We start from the raw sequence: 19,903 nt of genomic DNA on the forward strand, positions 1-19,903 counted from the left end.
TTGCGACAAAAGTACCTGTGGTTCATATTATATGCAAATATTAATTTTAACAATGATATACAGCGATCATATATAACCCAATTTCTTACAGGTATAGTCAAACAAAGATTGGAGAAGACCGAGAGACTCTTCCCCTTCCGGCAGCCTTAGGAAACGAGCGACTTTACTGAATCCGGCATGGTGTTGAAGCAGATCATCTTCATTTACTTCCATTTTCATTTCCTGTTTTTCAAGTTTTGGTCTTGACAGAGACCACTGCATTGCCCAAATGGCCAAAGGACGCATATAACAGAGTGATCGATACTCGTCAAGATTGTTCCAAGCTTCCGGGGTTTGGAAAGCGTATCTATGAAGAGAACAGCCGCTTGTTAGTAAGCTATAATGTTGGCACTGTGGTTGGATCGCCCATAACAGGTTGACCCAAACACATAGCAAATTGGAGGCAAAACAGTAGTTTTAAAAATTTCACTTTTCGTTCCCCGAAAAGAGAAATATCTGAAATGCTTCTGATATGAGAAAACGTTGATTAAATGAAGTTTTCACATTATATGTTCTTATTGGGAAAAATGAAATTTCTGAAATGTTACCAAACTGAAAACGTGGATTAAATGAAGTTTTTCGCGTGATATGTGATTATGTTCTTATTACTTAATTAACTAAGGAAATTAAATTATTGAAAAAGAAAAAAAAGAAGTGAAAAGTTATTTACCCTAGTCCCCTTTCAGACCAAGCAGTTTCATAGATACCACTTGCAGTGTTAAAGGCCATGTCCACCATATCTTCCTGAATCATTGTCGCAGCAACAGCATATGTGACGCCTGACCATATCTCTCTAGACTGCATCGACGATAGGTCAAGTCTCCCGTCGGGTAGCATTCCGTTTATAGCCCCTCGTTTTCCTTCCTTCACCTTCATGACATTGTAATTATAAACCTTCTCTAGCGCACTTTTTGCTTTGTCTTCGTCAACAATTGGAAAAAGTCCGCATGCTCGTGCATACCTACAGCATTATCACAATTATCAAGCTCATCAAATCGATTGCCACTTTGGAAAGATGAAACCATCATGAAATGGAAAATATTCAAAATAATCGAAAATCAAGAATGAGAAAGTCGCATAATGTGAAACAGACCATTGCCCGGCCAGTTGATCAGCCTGAATAGACGAGCTATTTTTACTACCGCTATTGTCATAATCAAAGTAAGAACCATTCCACAATTTATCATACACAACTTTTGCTTTCAGAAATCTAGCCCAAAAGTAATCCTCAGAACCTTTGTCACCAACTTCTAGTGCCAACGCTGATGCAGCCTGCAAAGCTGCCACCCAGAGCCCACCACTATATGCACTCACGCCAGATACGGACCATATATCGTATGTCTGATCAGGGAAGCCGTCATTCTCGATCATACCATCACCGTCCCTGTCAAACTGGTCCATAAACGCCATCGCGACATAAACTGAAGGCCAAACTGCTTTTGCAAACTTCATATCACCTGTGGCAACCACATCTCTGTAAACTTGGAGGACAAATTTTGGATTCAAGTCTTTCCATCGATCCGTGTTATAAATGCAATAGGCATTCACTTCAAACCACGGATCTTGCATTCCAATATCATGAGGAACAGCTCCAAGAACTTTCCTCCTGGCCCATTGTCCATCGTGTAAAAGTTGCATCTTACTCGGATCATGCATCATCACTGCTGCCGCAAAGTCTCTTTGAACACTGAGTTCAAGTTTCGGAAATAGCATAACCAATGCAAAAGATGAATAGAAATGAACATCGTAAGTGTTCCACATGTGGTATTCAACTCCTTCGAGATAAAGAAATTGACCAATATTTTCTTCTCCGTCTTGAAGCAAATTAGTTCCAAAAGCTGAGTTCGACGCCACAGGAGCATGAATCTGATCGAGTGCGGAAGTCATCCTTCCAAGAATATCAACAGCAGTACGATTTTCATGGGTTACATCACCAACGCTCTTCAGACCTGCTCCTAAAGTATCAAGGGAAAACTTGCTTCCCCTAATGCTTACTAAATTATGATACGGAGGCGATCCATCTGCCAGATAAAAAAAATGTAACTAATTGATGAAATAATGGATTAAAATCTCACTCGAACCAATTGAGATACTATAATTGATATAAAAAAATTAGTTAAATTGAGATAATCTGCCTAAGAATAGGTAAGAACTCCATATACCTGTCCAGATAGTCCCCCCTGAATTAAGATAATATAGCTCATTAAAGAGAGTAATGGGATACCTGCAAAGCAACTTCAATTAACTTGAAAACCTGACTATAAAAGCAATAAGAAAATTATTCATCAAAGCTCACCATTCAGGAAGCCTCTTGTCTTCGAGAATTGGTCTTTGCCAGGCTACTATCTGCGACTCCCAACGGCCATGCTCTACGTCCCAAGAAAACATGAAAAGTAGGAATTTATAATAGATTCATGATCTTTTTAAGATATAAAAGAAGCTTCTAAACACAAAATCCATGACATTAATTTTTACATAAAACCTCACTTCACTATTTTAGAACCATTTATAATGGAGAGCAAGAGAGAGACAGTAGTTCAGCTACCTAGAATGGCGTCATGTGCAATTCTTGCAGCAGCATCACCATGTGTACCATAAAATTTTGTATAACGTCTGTAAAAAAGAAACTCTCACCATATAGATAATTTTCAGCTTGTAATATGTTCGCAAAAGTCGCTAAGGAATCTACCTGTGATAAGTCCTGCCCACAATGAAGTTTACTTCAGGGCAGTCCCATGATAATGAAAATGTAACACTTTGTACTGAATCTGGTGGAATAGTCACAGAGGCTGCAATGGCTGCCCCAATAGATGATCCCGGTTCTGAAGGCACTGATGTTCCAGAGGACTTAAGGTTGTCAAAGGATCCATGCTATTTAAACAGGTACATGTTATAAGTTTCGTTATCCGTATGGATTGATGCAAAAGAAAAATGCACGCAAAACAAGGGACCATTACAAAAGCATATCTAGAGATGAAAAATGAATACCGACCTCCTTTATTTCATCCCACATGTCTTTTGCTGTTATGCCTTGGGAGTTCCCAGATATAACAAAGCGCGGGCATTTGGAGACATGAACACCATCGGTCCCCTGTGCAGCAATAGCAAAAGTCACAGGAGGAAACCCATCTGCTGTCCTGTATAGTAAATAAAAGAGTTCAAATCTAAGATATTATCACAAATGAATTCCGGGGTTTATTCTTTTATTATATTCTAGGAAATGAGCTTACTTGTGATGTAGAAGAACACCATGCACATCATCCTCCATCCTAGTAGGATTAATTATCATGTTGGTTAGTGTAAGACCAATTGTATGTGCGGATACATTATTCGCAAACACGTATGAAAATAACAAGGACAATAAAACGAAATACAAGATCAAAGTTCTCTTACATTGTTGTAGAATTGAAGTGCTGACCAGAAAATCCAGAATTCCCTCCAACGGAATTCTAATTTGGCATAGACAATATATATTCACGTTAGTTTTGGTGGCTGCTGATGTAGAAATCTATGCAGAAGTAATTTTTTCACAGAAATGCATGGTTGAGGTAGACCATGATACAAGCATTACCAGCTATGATGCAACATATAAACAAAGATTGAAAAAAGAAAACGGTTCAAGGTTGAACTTGACTTACCGCCCATGTAAAAAGCAAGGAGACATTTGCAGTAGTCTTAGCATTATTATAGAGCTGGATAAAAGAACTGTCACTTAGTGCAACATACACAGTATATTACTATTTTAAACACTCAGACATCAGAGAGAGTTTTACCGTGTAAGTGAAAACGGAGACAGGGTAGCTGCTTTCTTTATAGTTATGCGGAATAATAGGTGAAATTTGACGACAAACTATTTTAAGGTCTGGATCAGGTTCACCTGCATTTAAAGAGTGATGACCGGAAATGAGAAAAATTTATCCAGAATGATGGTTACTATAATTTGACTTGCATGCCACTTAAAATTGCAATAAATACCCTCATATACGGTCCATGCCCTTGGGTACAAAGCATGATATGTAGTATTATCTCCCTTAAGATTCCAGTCCCAAGATCCAATTCCAGAATCTGCAGGTTCCCTAATTTGCACATGAAAATCAGAAGATATCAACTTTAACTGATTTCTTTCTTCACTAATTTTCCTCTCAATTTAAATAGTTTGACTTAACTGAAGCTCGGTAAAAGTACGAGCAGTATCAATGAAAAATAATCATTTATTTTATCGCTTACTTAAGCACTTCAGGGTTCCCTGGGCACAGTACACTAGAGTACTTCTCGCCACTTGAGCGTGAAACAAAGACCTGCATAAAGTGTTGGCATTCAAATTAAGAAACTGCATAGCATTTAATAGCAAACAATCAAAAGCTCTTATTATTATAATCATTTGGGAGATCAATAATAAAGAATGGAGAATCAAAATGGGACAAGGTAGTAATAGTAATTATCAGTAAAACAATAACGAATGGAAGAAAGCTTAAGACATAATAGAACATTGAAGTGAAAGATGATGATAAGATAATCTAGGGAATAGTTGATGCTCAAGAAAATTTAGCTGGAACATATTTCAAACTTACAGAAAATTGATTTGCTAAAACAGGTTTTTCTTCACATATTCTAGGGAATAGTTGCAACCGCTGGAATTCACCTTTGTAACTTCTTCCAATGCTTCCAGAGCTGTAAGATATTATATGCCAAGAAAATAACGGCATTAGAGCCAAAACACATAAATTAATAAAAGCAGATTAACACAAATGAAACACCAATGTATGCAACTGAAACACCCAGCCCATCAATATGCCAACACAATTTTATTTAGAAAGAAAAGTCACAATCTACGATACACGACGTATCATGCAAAAGAAAGGCGATAAGTACAAAATGTAGGTAATAGACCAATACTTACCCAATACCACCTAGTGGAACGCCATGAGAAGATGTTATAAAGCGCTTAGCAAATGGATTGATAATGCCTGTCTACAATTTCCAAAACAGAAACACAATGATAATATATATATATATATATATATATATATATATATATATATATATATATATATATATATATATATATATATTGGTATTAATGATACAAATAGTATATTAACATATGTTTTGCATTTTAGATAAGTCATAAAACACTAACCTTTCCCTTGGCAGATTCTTCTCGGATAAGACGCAACAGCCGTATACCTAGAGGAGCCTGCAAAGTTTAAAAACCATCCTGGTAATGTCAAAACCTATGTCTTAAGTGTTTATCTATGCTCAAGTTCACAATGGAAATGAATTTTTTTAACATCCATAATATGTGCATGTATATATCCGTACACAATACCAAGTTGCAAATTGCAGCATATGATAAACAATAGAATATAATATTTTCGTATAACAGCATTCAGCAATTCAAATCAACTAAATAATTTAACGAAATACTTAAATCACCAAATTAATTTTTCAACAATTAAAGCAAACTAATACGAGGTAGCAATATTAAGAAATTCTGAATATGTAATCATGTTGATGGTAGCATTTAAGTGACCTAAATAAAATTGGGCCATACCATTTGAAACTTCTCCTGAAAACTTAAACTGAATTGTTTAAGTTCAATATCCTCGTTATGTAGCTTTCGCTGCCAGGTTAGTGAAGCAGGAGTTGCAGGATCAACCTTTACATCAGACATACAAGAGAAATTAGAAACAAGATAGAATTTGAAGCATTGAATTTTAAAGAAAGTAAACAAAGCATGTACTACGAAACATAAAAGGCAAGAAAAAAATGTGAATTGAAGTCCTTCAACTATAAAATCTAACTACACCTGTAACACGAAACCGATGGGATAAATATTGTCATTTTAATTGTCATTGGTACATAAGGATCCAATCATAAGAGTCAAAACTATGAGAAATAAAAGAAAAGGGAAAAAAGGACACGATATGCATTTTTTTTAGTAATTTCTACAATTTTCTACTATAATTTCCTCTTAACACTCGGAAAATTAAGACTTAAATACAAATAAAATCATGAATTATATCGTCTTTTCCAATTTCATCACATATTTGTAACTCGAAACACAAACTTTAATTTTATCGCAATTCGAACCACCAATTATAAACTTATCAATCAGTACTGATAAGGAACGCCTGAACTCGAAATTGAAACCGAAACACTTTTGATATATCTAAGCAAAGACCTTAGAATCCTCAACTAAACTAAATTTCAATTTCTTCTCCATAGAAAGTAAAATCTTCAATAACAAACAAACACAGCAATAGTGTACCTTTTCCAGCAATAAATCAGAATTTTCATTGTTTTCTCGATCGAAACCGTTCACCGGTATCTCTCCCTCAGACATTTTTCCTGCATTAACAAACAATAAACAAATCAATCCACCTCCATTAATACAATTCAATTTTTAAATGCCTTCAAAACAGTAAACAGCAATCAATCTCCACTAAATCAATTTAAAATAATCCAGCCATGAATCTAGTTCCTCACTGTTCACGTAACACTAACAACACTACAGTAAACCCCACCAAAATTAATAACTAATACAATAAAATTATCCTCAGCTTTATAATACCGTTGACTGATTCAAATCAAATTCAGGATCAAATTGATCAAAAACACAAATCTTAAGTAAAAAAGTTTCCAATTAATCATAAATACATGCATAATCACTAGCATGATAATCAATAAGAAACATAGAAACAAAAATGAAGAACAGAAATGCATTTGATCAATAAAAATCAATAAGATAATTAACCTGAAACAGATGATCGTGTTGGCAACTGGGAATGGATTTTCAGCAGAGAAAATGATTGATTAATTACTTAATAAAGCTATAAATTGTGGAGCAATAATTTTGATTTGAAATAGACCAATCAATTGGTTGTATTTTGTTGGACTCGCATGTAAATATTCAACAGTTTGAAAAAAATCTATTGAACTTTTCCTATTTGTCTTGCACTCAACAAAGAACTGGTGGTGTCTCTTGTTATGTTCTCCTTTGTTACTTTCTAAATGTCCTTTTGGCAAAAAAAAAAATGTCCTTTTTAAGAAAACACATGTATTAAAAAATTATTATAAATTTTTAATTAATTTTTTAATACATGTGTTTTCTTAAAAATGACATTTAAAAGTAACAAAGGAAAATATAATATAAAAGAAAAATTGTCTGATAATTAATTGGTGAGAGAAGAGTGGGAGTGCTTGTAGAAGGATATGAATTCAGTATCAAACAGTTTACTATCCAGCGCTTATATCATTTGAGTTATAACTCATTGGTTCAACAATAATAATTATCTTACATTTAATAAAAATGACTTTATAATAAATACTAAAAGTAATTTTAGATGATTATTTTAGTACAAAAAAGTAAACATACTTATCGAAAATGTAGATAAAACTGGTGACGGAATGATGTCGCTAACGGATCAATTATTTAAAAAAGTATTGTACGACCATGACTATAATTATTTTATGTTTAGACATAAAACCTATTTGCAGATCGTCTTATAAAATAAAAATAAATAACATAATTGTTCTACTATATATAATAAGAATTTAATTTTTTTTTAACTCACCAACTCTTCATAAAAATAGCACAAACAAACCTTTAATGTGCCTCGGCGATAAATTTACCAACAAAAACAAAAAAATAAAAAGGAGTCGGCTATATACATATATATACACACACACACACACACACATATATATATATATATATATATATATATACACATACATATATATATATATATATATATAATTAAAATTGATGTGGTTCGGCGATAAATTTACTAATAAAAATAAAAAAGATAAAAAGAAGCCGGCTATTTATTTTATTCTATATAAATAAAGCAATAAAAATATGGCTACCACAAACGGTAAGAATACACCATTGACGAAACTGAAACAAAAAAATAAAAAGAAAACACTTGACGGCTAACAATCTTCCCCCAAATAAGAATTGAACTCTGCACTATGGAATATTAATTTTGATAAGCGATAGTGTCATTTTTAAAGTAAGAGAAATAAAGTAATTTTTTTGACAAAATTAACCTTATCTCGATCTGAGACTATTTTTCCGTTACAATAAAAAAAAATTGTCAAAATAATTTTTTTTCTACTACTAGAAATTCTTGTTTTGGAAATAGAATCACCCCAAAAATATTGTGTTATATTCAACTCTATCATATCACTAAAATTTTGAAAGAAAATTTTCAGAATACTTCTTTTTGAAATATAATTACCTCAACGCTTTTTTTAAAGAAAATTATTTGCATGTCATTTTTTTTTAACCGAGGTACCTGTTTTAGAGTTTTATTTTTAAAAATATCTTTTTATTTTTAACTGGTGATGTTTTTCATAATTGTTTTATGGTATTTTTTTCTATAGTGTTTTTTATAGTGTTTTTATGGTGTTCTTATGGTGTATTTGTATGATTTTTTAGTGTAAATACACCATAGAATATCATAAAAATATAAATCAATTCGTTGTACGAAATCAGTAGCAAAAACACCATAAAAACACCACAAATACACCAGAAAAACATCGTAAATACACCAGGAAAATAACAAAACTACACTAAAACATAGAACCATAAAAATAATGCAAATACACCATAAATCAATTCATTGTTTACAGAATCAGTAACATTAAAAAAAACAAATCTATTAACTAGAAAAAGGCAAAATAATTATAAGAATAATTTAAGAATTTTATAAAAAAATAGATCTACAATAATCTATTTACAAAAAAAAATTATCACAAAAAATCTAAAAATGACGTCGTGGAATCCATAGAAAGAAACGCGATGACAAAAAAATCAGCGGAAAAAACTCGACGACGATGAAACCACTGAAAAACGAAGTTGACGATGAAGCGACAATGAAACAACCGGAAAAAAGACGGCGACAACGACTTTGTAGTCGTAGATCTAGAAAAAGATCGCAGATCTGAAAAGTAGAGAAAAAAAAGAAAAGAGTGAGATTTTTATGTTAGAGAAAAATAAGAGAGAATGAGCATTAAGAAAAGAAAATCTACTTAATAGAAATTGTTTTTGAAATTAAGTTTCTAATTTAAATAGAGAAAACAATTGTTAAAACATGGCTTAAAAAGGTGAAACTAAGTTTGAAAAATAGGATATTATGGAAATAACCCCTAAAATTTAATGGTAATAATAGTATATTTCTTTTAATTTAAATCTCTTATTTTACATCATTTATTATCAAAACAATGTCAAAAATAATGTACACATATTTTATTACGATGAACTAATATTTGATTGTTGTTTTAATATTTTAAAATTAATTAAAATAATAAATTTAAATTTAAATAATTTAAGGTATATTTAATATTCTATTTTAAAGATTACTTTATTCAGTAATCCTATATTTATTTATGAATGAATAAATATAAATGGTGTTTTATAGAAATTCTACTTTATTTTTCTTTTGAATTTCATCTACAATATTAGTACTTTTTCATATGGAAACATTATTTTTGTTGATATAGATAGCATTAAAATTTAAAAATCTCGTTTGTTAGAAATTAGTTACGAAGGTGGGTTTGAATCCACGACTTTCGAATACATTTATATACATCTTAATCAACTAGATTAGACTCACACTGACAATATTAGTTATTTACATGTAGTTGTACTATTTCATTTTCTACAATTGTTATAAAAGAAAATAATATTGATTGTTTCTAACTAAAAGTATCATTTCCTAGAGAAAGAAACAAATATCTAAAACAAATCATAATAGTATTTAAAAAAAATACAATCTTGTCCAACTATTCATAGAAAAAAGGTTGGAAGCTATGATTAAAATATCAAACTCATGATTTAGTTTGAGTAACGATTTTAAACTCTATATGATCCCCTATGCTTAGTTGGCTACATTTTGTTTCCTAGAGAAAGTAACGTCATTTAGGTCTTTTACTTTTTTTTTTTTTGATAATTAGGGAGGTGGGAGCGCTTGTGGGAGGATTTGAACCCACGACCTTGGCATTTGCTGCCCAGCGCTTATACCATTTGAGCTACAGCTTATTGGTACTTTTATTTTTTACTATTGATATTTTTTCGATATTATTAAAACTTTCATATTATCAAATTCCAAAATCAGCAAAGTCTTCTGACATTAATCAACCCAAAATGCAGACTTATAAATTTTGTGGTGACTAATTTTAAGTCTCTCTATAAAAAATTGCTCCCCTTCCTTATAGAAAAACTTTCTTCATCTTCATTTTCATCTTGTTCTAACATTAATACCGATTATTAAATCTTTGATACCAATTGTCATGATCGGTTTGTGACCGGATTGGTATTGCGCAGCGGAATCGAAATCATTCGGTATGTGTTTAATTATGGATTTGATCAACAAACAATAATATAGCAAAATAATAAATAACATAAGAAATTTACGTGGTTCGGCGTTAAAGCGTACATCCACAGGCGAAACAATCGAGTTATTCACTAATCATCAAAAGGAGTATAAAACTGGTGGAGAATCACCAAATAGAGAACATCTCTAATAAATATGCCCTTAAAAGAAAAATCCACAAAAAGTTTAACTCTCTACAAGAGGTAACCTGAAAGGATTTAGAATTAACTTTTATTCCTCACACCACACACACCCCTTTTTTTTCTTTATTCACATCAACGTGTACATTGTGTTTAACTCTCTACAGGTCCCGCTTCTTCTGGTGCTCCTTCAGTCGTGCATCCCAATCTTCCTCGCTTTTCTTGGGCTTGCCTGTGCCTTTTTTCTCAACCTTTGGTTACTCCTGACGCTAGCATGGCTTGCCTGACCGACGATTTTGGTTTTTAAACACCCTGAATAGCGGGTAGTTTTTGTAGTCATTTGTTGTTTTTATTTTTGACTGGCTTTAATGCCTCAGCAGATACATTCATTTTACTTTGTCGTTGACTGCTTCGAAATATATGCTGCTTCTTTTGCTATGTCGTAGATGTGGCTTTCTTAATCTTGCTTCTTTTTTATTTTATATTTTTCTTCTTGTTGCTGTAGTTTTTTGCTATTTTGGTCATTACCTTATAATAAATGTTTTTCAAAGAGTTTGGTTGTTTGTCTTATAAAAAATATTTCTCAAATGATTTTATTTGTTGCCTTATGAGAAATGTTTCCCACATAATTTAGCTTTTACCTACTAAAGAAATGTTTCTCAAGTAATTTGTTAGTTTGTTTTGTCGCTTTTTTCTTGATGCTATATTCTATAGAGAATGTTGTTTTATTTCTGCTTCTTTTATTCATGATTGTAAAACTCATTTATAATACGTTTTTATGTGCTTTACATTCCAAATTCTTGGCACTTATTCTTCTTCTCTGGTTTTCAATTGATACACCCATCTTCTTGTGGACTTTTTTTATACGATATGACCCTTCCCAATTACTTCCTAATATTCTCGCGCCTGCGTTGCCTTTGAATATTTTCACATCCCTCAGGACCAGGTCCCTCACTTAAAATTCACGAGGTTGTACCCTTCTGTTGTGGTACCTTACTACCTGATTATGGTAGGCCTTTGCTCTTACTCCTCCCTGACTTCTTCTTTCTTCTTATTGGTCCATGGATAAGTGGTTTTCTTCTTCGTTTGTTTCTTTATTGAAGTGCTTCCTTCTCAGTGTTGACATTCCTATTTCTACAAGATAATAGTTTCTGTTTCGTATGTTAGCTTGAAGGGGGTTTCTCATGTTCCTTTTCTTGGTGTCGTCTGATAAGCCCATATAACATTATGGAGTTCCTTTGCCTAGTTTTCTTTTACTTCATCCTGTCTTTTCTTCATTCCTATACATATCATTCGATCTATGACTCGTGTCATCCCGTTTTTCTGTGGATGTGCACGATCCCCAAGTTTTCGCAGAATGCTTTAAACGTGACGCTATCAAATTGTATACCATTATTCGTTATTAGCATTTTTGATATGCCAAACCGGCAAACCACTTCCCTCCAAAAGAACTCTTCCGCCCTAAACATTGTTATGGTAGATACTACCACTACCTTTGTTTATTTTGTGAAATGATCAACCGCCACAAAATAAATTTCTTCTGGTTTTTGGACACTGGGAACGGTCCTAGGATGTCTATTTTCCATAGTCACACTAGTTTGAATTAGTTATATTCATATTTGTTACTATACATATTGTGACGGTACACTATTACTCATATATTTGTAATATGGTATCTATTCGCAACTGTATTCGTAAATTGACAAAATATTAACAGTTAAGTTTATATACCAAAGCGACATTTTCCTATTTAGTGTTGTGACAATATGTTGTGAATATAAACTGAGTGTAGCAATGGAAAAATTAAATTTGCTTGCACAAGCATATGATATTGATCAGTATTATTATCATGTTAAAGGTATGCTGAGACATATCTATATTTTTGTGTATATATATCGAGTATCGATGATATTAACAATATATTTTATTCTATTAAGAAATTACGGTGAGATAAATAAAATTAATAAAAAAAAACATCTCGCCCGAAGCAACAGGAAGATTTTGTACTAGTAAGCAATAAAACAAAACAGTAGTTTAAGAATATGAAAAATATAAAATTGAGAGGCCTAAAGACTAATACATCCAGATATAGTACAAGAGAATAAAAACATAAAAATGTGTTAGGAATATATCAATCCATCAATAAAATTTGGGTAATCTACATAAATCCCCTAATAGTGCTATAGTATTATGTTTACCTAAGCATTTTGATTTTGGCAGAAATCTCCTAAAAATAGAAAAGTTTGCAAAAATCTCTCATAACCCAAAGTGGACTAGATATAGTGAATAATTTGAACATTATGACCCTGGTGAGTGTTTAACAAAATAGGAAACACTAAACAAACACAATATGCGTGATTTTCGCACAAGATTCTATCATCTTCAACCTCCAAACAGTTTAGCAATTTAACAGTAAAATTCTTCTAATTAAAACATGCATTACACTGATTATAAACTCCAGAAAAACAATTAGATTCAACATCAAAACTTCTCTACCATTGCTGAAGTTGAAGCTACTGTAACATTGAGGTTCATATTCATACAACACCAAAAGATCAATCAGATTCAATAAAAGAATATTTGCCATTGTTGTAACTGAAGAAAAACAAGAGAGCAAACAGGTAAATAAGTTAAGTTTAACAGTTATGATGAATCAATTAATGTTCTATTGATTTTAAAAAAAATAAATTCTGAAATTAGTCAAATTTGAGATTAAAATAAGGTCGATTTCAGATTGTACATGTTTTATTGTTTATTTCAGATTCAAATAGCTTTTAATGAGTAGAATAATAATTAATTTCAAATCATTTAGATTAGTGAGTAATTTTCAAAAATTCGAGTTCATTTGATGTTATAGGGAATTGGAATCATCAAAATGTTAGATTGATTTAAATTTAATGGAACAAATATGAACTTCAAAGAATCGAGATTCAAAAGTTCGATTATATATAAAAAGCATAAAAATCAAAATAAGGACATGCTATAGTTGCTATAAATGGGCTAATAATCACCCATGGCCCCTCAACTTTAGGGGTACGGGCGCTAAACCCCCTGATGTTTAAAAACGGGCGCTAAACCCCCTGATCTTTGTGGCGGCGCTCACTAAACCCCTTTTGGACGAAATATGACCAAAATACCCCTGGCGCCGTTTTTTCTGGTCAACTAACATTCTTAAAAAAATCTGACACTGTCACATCATCTGCCATGTCAGCAAAATACCATAAAAATTTTAAACACCCAAAATACCCCTAATTTAATTTAGAAAAAGACAAAAAAGATAAATCAACTCAATCTAGTCCAATAAATTAACTGAACAACTAACCCAACCATTATCCCACCCAACCACCGCCGCACCCGACCACCCCGGAAAATTTTCCGGTCATCTTCTCCGATTCGAAGATGACCGAAAAAATTTTGCGGTCATCACCGGATCTATTCCTTAGTGAGGAACAGATCGTCGGATCTGTTACTGTTTGTAATACCCCGTAGAATTATTAGTGTTTATTTTCGTGTGTGTCCGATTTTAATTGATTAGGACCTCGAAAATAGTGAATAAATTCACGTAATGAATTTATAAGGGTAAAAATGTGATTTGCTATGTGTTTGCCTTAAATGTGATTTTTGGCAATTTTACGTGTTAAAAGTGAATTTTGTGATTTCTCACTAAAAACCGTAAAAATAATTATTTTAAATATTTTTAAAGGCCCAAAAATATTTTAACTCAGCCCATATGATATGATTTAATGTTTTTGAATATTTGGTAAAGTTGAGTTTATTTTGCCCCTAGAGTTCGAATTATTTACAAGAATGCCATAATGGCAAACTTGTAAATAATTGAACAGCCAAATAATATCTAGATATTTTCTTAAGACAACTTGGTGTCCAAGTCTTCATTTGTCTTCTTCATTTTTGTGGGTGCCGAATCCTCCATAACTCACAACACCAAGCTTAATTCTTTCATATTCTCTCAAAACTTTCTTCACAAAAATCGTCGGAAATATTGCGTAGATCGTGTGTGTGTGTTTGCATGTTCGTTTGAGGTATAATTTCAAGCTCAAAATCTTACTTTTACTTGCTGATGTTGGTTAAGTGTTAGAAACATGCATAGGATGGTTTATATTTGATGTTTGATGGATAATTAGTTGGTTTTGGTTGTTATTTATGTGGGTTTCGGTTTTAAATAATTTTTCCGTGAAAATTAAATTATTTATTTTAATTTCTGGGCTGATCTATATGTTGAGATTTATATATGCTTTAAAGTGAAATTTTTGTGGATTAAAAATGTTAATTAATTCGGGTGTTAATTTAATTAGTTGGGTTTCGATTTTTAATTGTTTTAAAGCTTAAAAATAGCTTAAAAAGAGTAAATAAATTGATTTTTAATTTCTGGAAATAAATTGGTTCATGTATGAGTTATATTTGAGGTTGATGTTAATTAAATGTATAATGGTGAATTTTTAGCGGTTTAATAATCGGGTTTAATTTTAATAACTCTATTCGGCTAAAATTTGATGAAAAAGGGTAAAACTGTCATTTTAATTTCTGGACAGAAATAATTCATGAAAAATTTATGAAATATGTTTGATAATTATTTGTGGAGTTCAAGTGATTTTTATGTAGTGTTTTGACGGATTAATAATCGGTTTTGATTATTAATTGATATTTCGGTTTTAATGGCTAAAATAATAAAAAATATTATTTTAAAATTTTGGGCTGCTGTTTTTACAAGATAAAAATTTAAAATGTATTTGAAAATGATTTTGATGAATTTCGGTATAAAAATGGCTTAAAATGAATTTTTAAGCGTTTTTAGCGTTTTTGAGTTTTCCGGCCAAAACCACCGGAATACGGTGACCGGAGTTTGAGTAGAAGGGATAGAGCATGTTGGCTCAGTCCTAAACTTATTTGGCAGCAGTTAGTGCCGAAATATTTTTGGTAGAAAATAAGGGGGGGCCGAGCCCCGGGTCAAAAATATTTTACGGAAAAATATTTTTGGTTATTTTTGAATTGTGATATGATTGTTGATATTTTCTAAAAGTGTATTTTTAGAAAATTATGTGAATTGAATGTGTGTTAGAATTATATGGAATTATAATTCTATGTTTATTTATTGAAATAAATAAACTATGTGGTGTATCGTATAGAAATACGACGACGCGGAAATAGATAGTCGGAATCAAATTTGGTTTGTGATTATGTGGTTTATATGGTTGAGTCGGTCTAGAGTTTATCCTAGAATTTAGAGTTATTACATTTATTAATGTTTAATCTCTAAATTAGATCCAGCGAGTTTTGTCGCGGAAACCGGCGAGCAAAGGTTTTGAATATTCGACGGGTGGTATTTTTATATTTGGAATAAGCGAGTACTGTGAGTGTGTTTACAACTTATACTGCTAAATATTAGTATTAAAAATATTGCGAACTGCTTTACATGATTTGCAAATGCTTTATTTTATTTTGAATTTAAATCGCATGAACTATATACATAGTTTTGAAACCGATTTAGATTCATTGAAACATGCTTACTATTGGGCGGCAATAGTGCTGTGTGATCACTGGTATTGCATTTAGAATGGGTTGCATGTGAATGTGCTGTGTGAATCCTGGCGACGGCCTGGAAAGTCAGGCGACGGCCTAGACTCTGTGTGAACAGATCTTCAGAGGCAACGGAATATAGACGACCAAAGGCAGTCAGCAAACTGCCGAGATCTGAGAGGTTGAACCTTTTATTAAAAAAAGTGAAATTGGCGACAGTATTTATGTACTGCCGAAATCCGTTGTATTGTAAGAAGAGTCTGGGACTTTCAAATACGTAAAATAAGAATAATCGGATTTGACTGGCTAAAAGTACAAAAAGAGAAAATAAATACGGCCAAAGAAAAATAAAAGGTTAACCCGAATATGATGAAATGATGTGGAATATTTATGTTTCCTGTTTTGAAAGCATATAGGAACATGAATCATGGTTTAGGGTTTCATATGAATCGGTAATCTGGAATGCATTGCTTTCATATTAATGTTTATTAGTACATGTTGTACGCATTCACCAGTTTTTATAACTGACCCCGTTGAATTTAATATTTTTACAGGCGAGTAGTTTGACGTGTGGATTTCCAATTTCTTGTTCCGGAAATCCCTGGCTTGTATAAGTGAGAATGACTTTCCTTTATGTGTCTAGAGTTGCAGTAGCTAGAATAATGAACGGTGATACCTTTATAGTCGTTGGACTTATTTATGCTTTATATTTTATAACGCTTAAACTCTGATAATATGTAATATGTGAATGCTGTGCGAAAGTCCGAGCGACTGCACTTGAATAAAATGCGGCGAACGCATCTGCATGGTGAAATGCAGTTAAGACCATTAGAGAAATGGCCTGCATAGTGAAATGCAGTAATTACCATAGTAAGATGGTATGCATAATGAGATGCATGATAAACCATAGAGAAATGGTTTTGAAACTAAAATGCAATAATTAAAGAGAAAATTATGTGCATGTTTTAAATGGTAAATTTTAATCAGAACGTTTTAAACTGCGATTTTAAAATGTTCGAAAATGATTCGAATTCCGCGAAAAATTTTAAGTGATTTTAATGTATTTTTAAGGCTTGCTACGGGTTTCGGAGCAACCACTCCCATTCCCTAGCGCCGGTCTCGATGCCGAGAATCGGGTCGTGACAAAGGTGGTATCAGAGCAATGGTCGAAAAACGGGCCATTGTCGAGTTTGATATCAAAGTGATGGTTTATAATCTTAAACCATTACTAATATGTGAAAGGTGATATAAGTTGTTGATTCCTAGGTACCTTGGCAGTAGGTTGACCTAAGAATTGAGAAATTAATATATAGAGTCTACTGCAACATATAAGTTTCTGTCATGTCATTTGTTAAGTCATCATTTGTTTTTGAATATTCCCAGCTGTGCTCTAGGATCGAGTCTGTATGCTTGTTAGGAGTAAGTAGAGCCTGATAGTATACGATTAGAACGTTTAGATAAATTTTTAATAGACGACGTGCTTTGATCAGAATGGCTGATCAGCATGAGGAAAACATTCAAGAGGAGAATGTTCATGATGAGGAGTCCGTTCATAACGATGCGATACCCGCAGCAGGCGAAGGTCGTGGTCGTGGACGTGGACGTGGTCGAGGTCGTGGTAGAGGCCGTGGGCCTAATTTTAATATTCCGGGCTTTGATTTTGAACAATTTTTAGCTGGCATAGCAGCCATACAAACGAATCAAGTGGAAGTGAAGAATATGCATAGAGAGCAGTTGGATTACCAACAGCAGAGAGTTGGTGCTAATGTTGATCGTGATCTCGTTATGGCTTACATGAGGCTCAAGCCCATGAAGTTTGATGGATCAAACGATGCATTAGATTTCTTAGATGAAGTAGAGATGAATGCTAGACGTCTTAATGCTAGTGAAAGACAGTCTATATTGATGGTGGAGATGTCAGTAAAAGGATCTGCGAAGGATTGGTTTCAAAGGCATATTCAACCAAGTATGGGAGAGATGACTTGGAATGAATTTGTCACTCGATTTAAGGAATTCTTTCTGCCGTTATCAGTAACGGAGAATCATCGAGAGAAGTTGTTGAATTTGAATAAGATAGGAAAGACGGTGCAGGAGTATGTGACCGAGTTCACAAGATTGAGTCGATTCACACCTGATCTGATGTTGGATAGAGATAGGGTGAATTCAAGGTTTATTAAGGGGCTAGGACCCGAATATATTGGATTGCTATCTGATGTTAGGAAGGATTTGGTGCAAATCATCGATAGTGCACGTCAGATGGAAAGTACTTTGATCCAATTTGGAAAGATCAATGTTACTGGTGAGCTCGTAAGAGAAGGAACTGCTAGTTCGAATACGAACAGGTTCACTGGACCATATCGTAAAGGATTTAAGAAGGGAAAGAAAGATAGGAGGTTCAGTACCTCTGGATCAAGTTCTAGTGGACGAAGTTCAGGAGGAACGGTACCACTATGTCCAACTTGTGGGAAAAAGCATTTTGGAGCATGCTATTGGGCAACTAGAGGATGTTACATGTGTGGACAACAAGGTCATTTCTCTAGAGAATGTCCTATGTCTGGACCACAAGGTTCAAGTGCTAGTGTTGTTCAACCAGTGTTTCAACAACCTAGACCTGTATATCCTGCAGTGTCTGGGCAGGCACAGAACCAGAATGTGTTTAATGGACAACGTGGAAGAGGATATGGTTTTGGTAATCGTGGTGGAGGAAGGACCACAGGCGGACGAGGATCTGGAGCAACTGCTAGCGGAGGTCAGGCTAGAGTTTTTGCGATCAATCGTCAAGAGGCGAATGCGTCGAATGCGGTAGTGCAAGGTATATTTTTAATATCTTCGCATGATGCATCAATTTTATTTGATCCCGGTGCTACGCATTCATTTGTATCGTCGAGTTTTGCATTAAAATTAGGAATTCAACCTGTGATTTTGCAAAACCCATTGTTAGTAGCTACACCTGTAGGCGAAAGCATAGACGTTACTGTAGTGTATCCGTCGTGTCCTGTGTTAATTGGAGAGCGAGAATTGCTTGCGGATTTGTTGTTGCTTAATGTCTTAGAATTCGACGTCATCCTAGGAATGGATTGGTTGTCGCAACATTATGCAAATGTGGATTGTAGAGAAAAGATAGTGACGTTCCATGCACCTGGAACTGAACTTATCTCTATACGGGGAGAGAAGTTGGAAACCCCAAAGAGTTTAGTCTCGGCTTTGAAAGCGAGAAAGATGTTAAGTAAAGGATGTCAAGGATTTTTAGCTCTGGTACGAGATATTCAGAAGGAAGTTGGAAGTGTGAGTGATGTACCAGTAGTTTCGGAGTATTCTGATGTGTTTCCAGAAGAGTTACCTGGATTACCACCAGATCGAGAGATTGAATTCTGTATTGATCTAGTTCCTGGTACAAGTCCAATATCGATACCTCCGTATCGTATGGCACCAGCAGAACTAAAGGAGTTGAAGGATCAATTAGAAGAATTGATTGATCGTGGATTTATACGACCAAGTGTCTCACCTTGGGGAGCACCTGTGTTGTTTGTTAAGAAGAAGGATGGGTCTATGAGACTCTGTATAGATTACAGACAACTCAATAAGGTCACAATCAAGAATAAGTATCCTTTACCCAGAATTGACGATTTATTCGATCAATTGCAAGGAGCGAGGTACTTTTCGAAGATTGATCTGAGGTCTGGTTATCATCAGTTGAAGATCAGAAATGATGATATTCCAAAGACTGCATTCAGAACAAGATACGGTCATTATGAATTTTTGGTGATGTCATTTGGATTGACAAATGCACCAGCGACTTTCATGGAT

General features: G+C 33.4%; 1 protein-coding gene and 1 long non-coding RNA gene across 2 annotated transcripts; one reads left to right on the forward strand and one right to left on the reverse strand.

Annotated features, from left to right (window-relative positions):
- On the reverse strand, nt 1–6,998 carry LOC126660973 (uncharacterized). The gene is made up of 20 exons (XM_050354704.2): nt 6,797–6,998; nt 6,311–6,390; nt 5,594–5,698; nt 5,180–5,236; nt 4,940–5,010; nt 4,611–4,710; nt 4,267–4,337; nt 4,015–4,115; nt 3,813–3,916; nt 3,678–3,731; nt 3,433–3,488; nt 3,270–3,308; nt 3,032–3,176; nt 2,729–2,910; nt 2,585–2,652; nt 2,336–2,408; nt 2,202–2,263; nt 1,133–2,060; nt 710–1,000; nt 1–346 (listed from the first exon to the last, which is right to left on the reverse strand). The coding sequence occupies exons 2-20, from the start codon at nt 6,383–6,385 to the stop codon at nt 67–69; spliced, it is 2,862 nt and encodes a 953-aa protein (XP_050210661.1). The 5' UTR covers nt 6,386–6,390; nt 6,797–6,998; the 3' UTR covers nt 1–66.
- A 7,496-nt stretch (nt 6,999–14,494) lies between these two features.
- LOC126659646 (uncharacterized) lies at nt 14,495–17,073 on the forward strand. Its single transcript, XR_007635039.2, has 2 exons — nt 14,495–14,601; nt 15,842–17,073. It is a non-coding gene; the product is annotated as an uncharacterized LOC126659646 (long non-coding RNA).
- Nucleotides 17,074–19,903: the final 2,830 nt, after the last annotated feature.

Source organism: Mercurialis annua, linkage group LG8 (assembly GCF_937616625.2).
Source record: "Mercurialis annua linkage group LG8, ddMerAnnu1.2, whole genome shotgun sequence".
Classification (NCBI taxonomy): domain Eukaryota; kingdom Viridiplantae; phylum Streptophyta; class Magnoliopsida; order Malpighiales; family Euphorbiaceae; genus Mercurialis; species Mercurialis annua.